General features: G+C 37.4%; 1 protein-coding gene across 1 annotated transcript; it reads left to right on the top strand.

The window, feature by feature from the left end:
• The first annotated feature begins 203 nt into the window (after positions 1-203).
• Positions 204-3,388, top strand: LOC103454534 (cytokinin dehydrogenase 1-like). The gene is made up of 5 exons (XM_008394115.4): positions 204-1,057; positions 1,560-1,687; positions 1,890-2,150; positions 2,255-2,517; positions 2,602-3,388. Exons 1-5 carry the CDS (start codon positions 397-399, stop codon positions 2,921-2,923), a joined length of 1,635 nt encoding a protein of 544 aa, XP_008392337.3. The 5' UTR covers positions 204-396; the 3' UTR covers positions 2,924-3,388.
• Positions 3,389-11,203: the final 7,815 nt, after the last annotated feature.

Genomic DNA, 11,203 nt, shown 5'->3' with positions numbered 1-11,203 from the left:
TTAGATCAAAATCCAACGGTCCATGTTGTTTGATCCCGAGAATCCTGATCTCCTGCTCAGGAGAGGATCCAAATCCCTGGTTATATGTACCATTACCCTAAGGATTGTACTTGGTTCAAGTTATACATGACCTCATAAGCGCCTCAGAACTGACCTAAGTATTTTCCTTACTCAAGCCTAAAATACACCTAATAGAAACAATTATATAGTCTATATTCTGTTGAACTATGTTTTGACTATGCCGCCTAAAACCTTCCCTTTAAATTGTCTTCTCTACCTCTGATATTTTACGCTCCTCTCTGCGCCTATCCTCTTGTTTTGCCTCTCAGAAGATCAGCAAGAAAACCTCTCTCTCTCTCTCTCTCTCTCTCTCTCTCTCCTCAAAATACTTGCTACATGGGCTCCCCATTTTACAGCTTCCTCAAGCAGAACAACATTGTCTACCTCAAAATTTTCTTGATTTTGTTAATCATGGGGTGCATACCGGATAGAACAACCAACCTTTGTTCCAACCAACTCATTGCCACACCAGCCACTCCAACTCACTTAAATGTTACTTCATCTTTGGAGACACTAAGCCTAGACGGCTACTTTAGTTTCAACAACAACAATCACGCAGCAAAGGACTTTGGCAATACATACCAGTTCCTCCCACTAGCAGTCCTACATCCGAAATCAGTTTCCGATATCTCCTCAACGGTGAAACTTATTTTCAACATGGGTTCCGCTTCGGAGCTTACTGTTGCCGCCAGAGGCCACGGCCACTCCCTTCAAGGCCAAGCACAAGCTCATAGAGGTGTAGTCATCGACATGGAATCGCTCAAGGGATCGCAAATGCAGGTTCACACTGGAGAGCAACCTTATGTGGATGTTTCAGGTGGTGAGCTGTGGATAAATATTCTGCATGAGACTCTCAAACTTGGGTTGGCACCGAAATCTTGGACCGATTACCTTCATCTCACTGTCGGTGGGACTTTATCGTACGCCGGCATCAGCGGTCAGGCCTTCCGGCATGGTCCCCAGATCAATAACGTATACCAGCTGCAGGTTGTCACAGGTATGTCAAACAAAACCACTTTAAGCCCTCCCAAGCATGAAATGGCAGCACAACAAAACACGTAGCACTCATCACTCATCATATCAGAGAAAGGAAAAGGGTATTTTTGTGATTTAACCTCTTATTTTTTTGGCAGTAACATTAAACTTAGAGGAAAAGAAGGGGAAAAATGAGGAATGAAGAACAAAATTAACCAAAAAACAAAAAACAAAATTATTATCAAACAAACCCTTAGAAAAACAAAACGGACCCTTATAAAAAAAAATAATAATAAAAAAAAGCACACTCGTCTGACATTGTAATGAGAGAAGGGCTGAAAAGAAATTACAAAGTTAAGAATCAAGTAGAAAATAGCAAATATGAGTAGCTCTTGAAGTGTTAGTGTGTTTTATCTAGTATACTAAAATGTTTTCATTTATAACTTTATACTTAATAGCAATAATTCGAATTTACCTCGGCCAAAAAAATGTGCGAATACTATAATTTGAAGTTTTGATTGAAGGAAAAGGAGAAGTAATTACCTGCTCAAAGAGCAAAAATCCAGACCTTTTCTATGGTGTTCTTGGAGGGCTAGGTCAGTTTGGCATAATTACACAGGCCAGAATTTCTCTTGAACCAGCACCAAAGATGGTAATATACAACCACTTGAATTATATTGTTGATTTATAAGGGTTCTATTATTGGCGCTCTAAAAAATTCATTCCGCACTTCTCTCTAAGTGTTGTACATAATTGGAGTGCGGGAGGACATTTTTAGAATGCTAACAAGAACCCCTATTTATAATTATTTTATTTACGCATCCATTCTAATCATGTAGTTTATTTATTAACAGGTGAAATGGATTAGAGTTTTATACTTAGATTTCTCATCATTTTCCAAAGACCAAGAGTATCTCATAGCATCTGAAAATTCATTCGATTATATCGAAGGATTTGTAATACTTAACAGAACAGGTCTTCTCAATAACTGGAGATCTTCTTTCAATCCTAAAGATCCAATGCAAGCCAGCCAATTCAATTCGGATGGAAAAACACTTTACTGCCTAGAAATGGCCAAATATTTTAACCCCGACGTAACGAATGTCATAGATCAGGTGAGATATTCACAGAAACGAACAATGTATTTCGTATTGCTACGATGATGGAAAACACAACATTTACATGGTAAACTCGTCACTGAAAATTTTCATGTTTGCAGATAACTGAACGCTTACTGTTAAAATTGCACTATATCCCATCCACCCTCTTCATGTCCGAAGTTTCGTTTGTCGAATTCCTAGATAGAGTGCATTTGTCGGAGCTAAAACTCCGAGCGAAAGGACTATGGGAAGTTCCCCACCCGTGGATGAACCTACTCATTCCGAAAAACAGAATACACGAGTTTGCAGATGAGGTCTTTGGTAACGTTCTCACAAACAATATCAATGGTCCTATCCTTGTGTACCCAGTCAACAAAACCAAGTAACTATTCTACATTTTTATGAAATTTTCTTTAAAATTCTCAACTCTATATTTCTCAGGTTTAAACCAATTATTGTATTGCAGGTGGAACAACAAAACATCTTTGGTAACCCCAGATGAAGATGTATTCTACCTAGTGGCATTGCTATCATCTGCAGTGCCATCTTCCAAAGGAACAGACGGCCTAGAATACATTCTAACACAAAATAAAAGAATACTAGAATACAGCGCTAGAGCCGACCTTGGTATCAAGCAATATCTTCCTCATTACAGAACCCAAGGAGAGTGGAGAGCTCACTTCGGCCCTCGATGGAAAGCTTTTGCAAGAAGGAAGTCTTCTTATGATCCACTGGCAATCCTTGCTCCCGGGCAGATGATGTTCAAAAAGGGAATACCAATATTATAACAATGGTATTAAAATGAATAAGCTATACCCAGTAATTGCCTCACAGAGCCAGAGACGATCGATAATGTCCAAAACTGTATAGTCTTCTTAGATTTCCAGTTCTATAGTGAGCATTGTTCTAAAAATCTCTGCCTAGCATCGCGGCCCCGCCTAGGTGCTAGACGACTGTCTACCATCCCGAGTAATCCCTAGGCTTTTGAAAATTAGGAAAGGGCGTTTAGACCTATCTAGAAGCCCGCTGGAGTTGTGACTCTCACTTAGACAAAAAAATAAATAACTTTATTTTGTATTTTATTTTTGCAATAAATTGTAAAAGACTAGTTGAATACTTGGATGAACATTCTTGTTCCCCATATTTTCACTATGTCTAATATTATAATTTATAGGCATTTTATTTTGCAATTTTTGTATCCCAATACAATTATGTATACTTCTAAGCATAAGTAAATATTTATTTATATGTTATTATTGAGGCCCAAAAATGTCATGAACAAGCCCAAACAAGTCTTGAAGCCCAATTGTTACGAGAGTCCCAAGTCGAGCCCAAATACATGCTGTTTGTACCATATTTGACCAATCCCGAAACTACTGAGCACTAGTCAACGTTATACCGTCAAAGACCCAGAAGAGTTTCCTTCCAACCAGGAGGTCAATCACAGTACGACATGTGTCGACATCAGAAGCCAATCACAATGCGACACTTGCCAACATCAGAAGCCAATCACAACACGACACGTGTCAACGTCAGAACAAAGCTAGAAACTCTCTTCTATAAAAGGAGATCATTCTCCCACAATATTTCCTATTGTCATTTGTAATAAATCATTCACTTGTACTCACTAAAGGAGAGCTTGAACCTATGTACTTGTGTAAACCCTTCACAATTAATGAGAACGCCTCTACTCCGTGGACGTAGCCAATCTGGGTGAACCACGTACATCTTGTGTTTGCTTCCCTGTCTCTATCCATTTACATACTTATCCACACTAGTGACTGGAGCAATCTAGCGAAGGTCACAAACTTGACACTTTCTGTTGTACTAAACTCGTCACTGATTTTGTGCATCAACACATGCAAAGGTGCATGATCAAAGAAAGAGTATATTCACGATCATGCCATGCTACGGTAATTAAGCCGAATACTTATATAAATCACACCATGCCCATACTTATTGGTCATACTAAAATAAGCCCTAGTCACATGCTTGGGGATTGTCAAGTGAATTGTGGTGTTGATGGTTACGGAAGTTCATCAGGCCTATGTGAGGTCAAGATATAGAAGACTTTGGGTTGTTTAGGTGTAACGACCAAACAATCGGAAGCAAAATCCGATGATAGGCCAAAATAAAATCATGGTTAATCTTTAGTCTATTAACCATATTTAATCTCCTCTCAAAACCAATTATTCTAAATGTTATTTTGGTTACTTTATGGCTGCATCCAACCTCCTCATTAAACTGCCTACGTACTATCAAATGGGATCAAGTCATTTGTAGTTCACCATCGTATTTAAACCGTTTAACCCTTAAATATTCAAGTGGTAGACGTTTGCGATACTAGATTCAAACAATTGAATCACATCAATCGAATATCAAATATGAAATAAGAATATCGAAATTAGCCTAAAAAGACAAAGTCGGCCACTGGCCACGTGCCAAGAATTCCGACCAAAACTCTAAAAATTACCAAATCTCACAGGATTGTAGAGCAAACCACATGGAAGAATTTTCATACTTGAGTCAAAGTGCAATTCGGCAAGGAAATACCTGAAATTCGACATGGTTCATTGAAAAACCCTAGAATGGGTGATTGTTAAATCAACGTCACCAAAACTTCGATGCTTCCAACCGTGGATGGGTCTTGCTCCTGAGTTCGAGGAGAGTCAAGTAGAGGTGGTGGTGAGTGATGGGAAAAGCCAGAAAGGCGGGATTGCAGTCGTGAGCTCTGGAGAAGACTACGTTCATTCGTCATGAAATCACAACCAAAAGTCGTCAAGTTTGGGTGGGAATTAAAGCTGGGACGACATTGAGTTATTTGGTGGTGGTGGTTTGCCGTGATTCGTTGGAGAAACACCATGAAGGGCATCAAAATTCATGGTTGCAGTCAGGTCGAGTCGCGTAGGGAAACGGGTTAAGGTGGATCTAGTTCCATCATTTCCCTAATTTCCTTCTTTTTCCATTAGGCAACCCTTCTTCATTTCCTTCATTTCTCCTTTACTCTCTCAATCACAGCCACACACATGAAGCCCAGATGGTTGCTCCAACAAAGCTGGAGCCTTCCAGATTAATGGTCAAATAACCATTTTGCTTTTACATTTGCTCGTTTATATCTCATTCGTTATAACTTCGTTTGGCGATCGGTTTTCACCTACACGCTCGTGGGATCGAGCTCTATCCTGCCAAGAAATACAACAAAACATATAAGGATAAAATACATTCTCGCATAATTATGTTTAGCCAGCTAGGGGTATTTTAGTCTTTTTCACTTATCCAATAAATATACGTTGTAAATATAAATGTGTCGTAACTCCGAATACGACTACCAAATATTTACTAATAAAATCCGGGAATGAAATTTCATAATCGTCAATTAATTTGAATTTCATAACTAAATCACGTATTTAAAAATAATCAGGGTATTACATTAGGGGCCCAAAGATCCAAGCCCATAATCTTTGAAGTCCAAGTGGGCAGACATTGAGAGAGAACCAACCTAGTTTACCTCTTTCCCTAGCAAACTAACCAGCTCAGTTAAGACTAAACTGGATTTCAACCATAAGTTCACGTGAAAGCCCATCAGAATAGACATTTAATGTTGACTTTCCTTTCCTAACTCACACAGCGGTTCAACGGGTGAAAGCCATTAGGTGCACTACCAAAAGTAGTGTATGTGGAAAGCTGACCAGGGAAAATCGTGCCTTAGGAAAAATACACGATGCAGGTTTTAGAGCCTAGCCTCCTTACACCAAAATAAGGTGTAGCAAAAGAACTAAGGAGAAAAGGGAGAAAGAAACAAGTCATAACTAGAGATTCCTTGAGAATGAATCATTCAACTACAAATATAGGTTAAGAACTTTAAAAAGAGGATCCCCCCATTCCCCAGCATAACAGAGAGAACCAAAGAAACCCAAAAGGCAGCACTCTACAATCTTAGTATTTTCCATAACCTCCCTCTGAGTATTCCAACCACTGTAAACTTTGCTGCCGCACTAAGAAACCCAAATTATCTAACAGGAAACACCATACAATCACCCAACTCTTTCATGCAAAACTGATGAATTTCTAGCTTCCAAACCACACTTTTTCTTGATCAAGTCATTATTTACCTAATCATGCTATCTTTGAGTCATTGAGCTAACTGGGATATTTCCTAAGACATGCTAATTCTTTCAAGATATTCCGAGACTTGGTACGAATCTGAAAGAAGGAAGACAATAGGACGTTCTCAAAGCCCAAGTCCACTTCGACCTAAAAGTCCCCCAACAATTATATAATAAAATTAATTAAAATTAAAAATTAAAAATTAAAAAAATTAAAAAAATTAAAAACCGCTTAGACTCCCACTTAGACGCCTAAAAGCTAAGGACCCTACCTGCCACCCAACTATTGCCTAATGTCTTTTAGAACCTTCATAGTAAGCAACATAGAAACCTTTAGGTTGTCCAATAAATTTTTTTTTTTCTAACTCATAAGCATCAAATATACAGTCACTGCATGTTGTCTATAAAACAATTGTCTTCGGCCCAATAAATCGTGTTCTTGGCATACTATGAAGAAAGTTGTCAGTTTTAGTTTCTCAGTTGGTTCCACATCCAACAAAATATCAGAGAATTCAAAAAAGTAAAACGATGGAAATCTCGAATTGGACTACACTGAAATTTATGCAACATGTTCAGCAAGACATTAGTCATTTAGTAGTACAATAAAAAAGCTGCAAAATGTCAAGTGCAACAAACTTGCATGCACATAATCAATGTTGAAGGATAAGCTTACTGCATATCAGTTTTGAATTGAAATTCTACAATTTTTCAAAGTCTTATTCTTAGTTGCTATGGAAGGCTAAGATTAGAACATCTTAATGTTTGTATTTTGTCATTGTAATGTACAGTGTAGTGTGAAATCAAAGTTGACTTGTGTGGCTCGTTCGGAGCTCTAAAGGTCACTTTGTCTTTTTGTAAACACAAACATTCCGTGTGCATCAGAATTGAATTCAAGGGAATCAGAAAAGATGCAACATCATTTGTTTTTCTTCTGCATTCATCATCATTCTCTCTTCTTAGAATCATACAATCCATCATTCAAAATTTAGATTACAAAACCACAAACACTAACATGGTCTCCGAGCTTGATTTGAATTGAATTGAATTGAATTGAATCAAGGGGCATGAACTGTGAATGATTCTTTCTGAGTTTTCAACGAAGAACTCAAACGATTCTAAATCGAGATGGCTAGATCTAGAGCTAGGCTTTGAGCTCTGATCTTCACTCAAGTTAACTATGATTTTTGGTGTATCAGAGTGAAGACGATTTTCAAGTCTCATAACTTTTGGATATTTATGGATGAAAGCTATGAACTTCCCTTAGATTCAGATGAAGAACTTACAGAGAAGCAACAAATTGATGCTTAGAATCTGATTGCTCGTCATGCTAGAGCTTTAGGATCGATAGAAAGTGTAGTATCATATGAGATTTATCCTTGGATTGCAAATCATGGAATGGCCAAGGTAGCTTGGGATACATTGAAGTAGAAGTATAGAGGAGATTTCTAAGTCCAAGCAGTGAAACTTCAAGGCATTCGACGAGACTTTGAATATGTTCGAATAAAAAATGATGAATAATTTTCTGCTTATTTGACTATATTATTTGGCTTAGTTAACCAAATGAAGATGTATGATTAAGAATTGTCCAGTAAGAGAATTGTTGAAAGACTATTGATAGTCTTACTCTTACTTTTGACAACAGCGCATCCGTGATTGAGGGAACCAAGAATATGAGTGAAAACGACCCTACTGAGGTAGCTGTTATACTCAAAGAATTTGAACAGACTTATTAGACATGTTGATGATAGAGATGTGACTGAGAGAGCATTTTTAGCAAAGCTATGTATGCAGTATATGAATAGCTAACAAGCTAGCAATTCCAAGAATAAGAAGCCTTGGAAGAATAAGGAGAGAAAAAGATTTGTGAAATCAAAAGAGAATACAAAGGATAGTTGTCAGACTTGTGGAAATCTTCACTATGGTGAATGTTGGTTCAGGGGAAACCAAATTGCCACAAGTGTGACAAATTTGGTCACATTGCCAAGAGTTGGAGTACAGTGGTTCAGCAAGTCCACCATACAAAGCAAGTTGAGTCGGAAACTTCAATGTTCTTTGCTTATAATTGTGCAATTATGGTAAAAAAATGAGCATGTATGGTTTATTGACAATAGCTGTAGTAACCACATGACATTACATGAGTTTATAAATGTGGATATGACTGTGAAAACTATGACTAAGATGGGCAATGGACAGATTATTCAAGCCAAAGGGAAATGCACCTTGGTCGTTAAGACTAAAAATGGTACTAGGTACATTAAGAAATGAATGTTGGTCCTGGTCTAGATGAAAACTTACTCAGTATTGGTCAAATGATCCAACATTGATATTTCTTATTGTTTGGAGATGAGATGGTGGCCATCTTTAAAGATAGGCAACTTGATTATCATATTGTCACAATGCAGATGGTGGCCATCAATGGGTACAAAAATTGTGATTGAAGAAAATGTATTGAATTGGCACAGAATAACATAACACTTGAACCCCCATATTTTGTAGTTGCTTGGAAAGAAATAAATGTTGTATGTGCTTCCAAGACTAAAAAAAATGGTGGAGTTTATGCAGGATGTGCTGTAGGAAACAGCACAGAAAGACCTTCAGTAGAGAACAAGTTCAACCATTGGAACTGATACATTTTGATGTATGGATCAAGCAGATGACTAAAATTGGAGGTAATATGTATTTCCTCTCATTCATAAATGACTATACTGGAATGTGTTGGATCTAGTTCTTGACCTACAAGTCAGAAGTGTTTGGAGTGTTAAAGGTTTTGACTCTGAAACTTTATAGACCGCAAAATTTCTACCTAATATAACATTAATCACGAGCAATAAATGAAGGACAAGATAACGTTTTGAAGGACATACATAAATAGCTACTACAAGGACATAGTTAATAGCATACTCTAACACCATTATTAATGGAGAGCACTAATCATCTACTAAACATAAATTCTACGATTATGAGATTGTATTTTGTGACTTGTAAACTCCTGTCTGTCGATCATTACAAAAAGCTTAACAAATTACAAAAAGGATGATTCTGGTCCACAATTGTATACAAAGTCAATCTGGAAATCAAATATAATACATTGCAAGCTCAACAAACTAACTACTAATAGTTCTAATCAATGCTTGGAGAGAAAAATAACATCGGAGAAAAGCTTGGAGTACGTATGATAAGAAAGCAGGTACCATGTAGAACTTGTTAGTATTAGAACAAACTTTTAATCCTCCCTGTGAGCTATGACTCACAGGTAATATGAAATCAAGGATGGTTTACACCAATGAAGAAGATGATGTAGTGAGATAGAGATGAAGAATGCAGAGAATGTGACTCTGCATATTGTTACTGTTTCATTCCACCGAGAGTGAGTGTGCAGAAAAAAATCACACTCCTCTTAATTGCTATTACAATTAAACTTGGCAGTATTCAAAATACATCCATTCAATCCTAGCCATCCATCTTACATCCTATGAGATGAAGACACATATACACTCACTTGTTTAAGACCTATGAGACTTAATAAGAAAGCATACACATAATCCTAGCAATATGAGCTAGAAACCAACTGCCACATCAGACCACAATTTACACACTAACACTTCATCTTGCTTGGACTCCATGATGGATCAAATCTTACTTCTATTTTAATCCTTGAAACCTAATAAAAGGATGGTTATGAAAGACTCCAATGCACAAAATGCAGTAGTATACACTTGCCTTAATGTTCAGAAAAATGAGTATTAGCTTAAACATGGAACAAAATAAACAAGGTTTTCATATTCTTGTGAAACATTTTCTTACACAAGATATGGTCACGCATCAGCTACAAGCACATGAAAAGTAATCAACACTATTTTGAAGTCACGGTTGTAGTTTTTATGCCAAACAAAACAGCTATCCTTTTTATGTGGATTACTAATCCAATGAACAAAGAGGTCGCACTTGGTGCGATGGCAAGTGCCTTCGCCCATGAGCGGTAGGTCTCGGGTTCGAGACTTGGGAGCAGCCTCTCCATAAATGGGGGTAAGGCTAGCCGACATTCACCTCTCCCAGACCCTGCGTAAAGCGGAAGCCTTGTGCACTGGGTACGACCTTTTTTTTACTAATCCAATGAACACCATAGCATTTTAAGCTAGCAAGACTGGTGCAAGCACGTACATTTGTCTAGAATGTCTCGCCTTGCTAAACAACATTCTTTTCTTCGCCTTTACCTCAAAATCTCAGTGTTAAGTATCTATTAGCGGCCCATCTAACTATTTCAAACACCTTTGGACTATTTCAACATAGGGGTAAGGGACAAGGCTTGGAAATAAAAATCTAAATACACTGGAGGGCAGCAACTATTACCCGTCAACTGCCTTGAAGTACCATTCTCATAAACGTCTTCTAACCCTAATAGTTGAGCACAACTAATTTCAACAATACAACCACAAAGTACCATATCAACATGTGGTGTAGTGTTCACCTTATTCTGTAACAACTAAAAACAATTTGTGAAGATTTGGAAGGATATTCTTATAGTCCTTGATGACAAGGTAATTATTCAGTCATTGCATTACATGAGGAAACAATGTCCGTGTATTTTGGAGAATCATGCGGAGTTACATATCTCAAGGAAAATAAGTTCTCAGTTGAGTAATCTACAATAACACATTATCAAGGCTGGCATACATTCAAGCCAACCTAGCCAACACCGACAAACACAGAACAAAAACTACATTCAATATGTTGTCTCTGACATCTTGTGCCCATGTGCGAATTTAATAAAAAGACCCCTTATTTAAAAGAAGTAATTTGTTTGGATCATATATTCATACAAAATTCAACAATCAATATTCAAACTTAATTGACATCAACATATTACTCTGAAGAGGTTTATGGTTCTTCCATGAAAAAAGTGAGCATGACTGAAATAGAGATACGAAAATACGTTTGTATTTGTAGAAGAAAGTAATACAC

Source organism: Malus domestica, chromosome 14 (assembly GCF_042453785.1).
Source record: "Malus domestica chromosome 14, GDT2T_hap1".
Classification (NCBI taxonomy): domain Eukaryota; kingdom Viridiplantae; phylum Streptophyta; class Magnoliopsida; order Rosales; family Rosaceae; genus Malus; species Malus domestica.
Note: the sequence above shows the minus strand (reverse complement) of the source record. Positions and strands in the feature narration are given on the sequence as shown.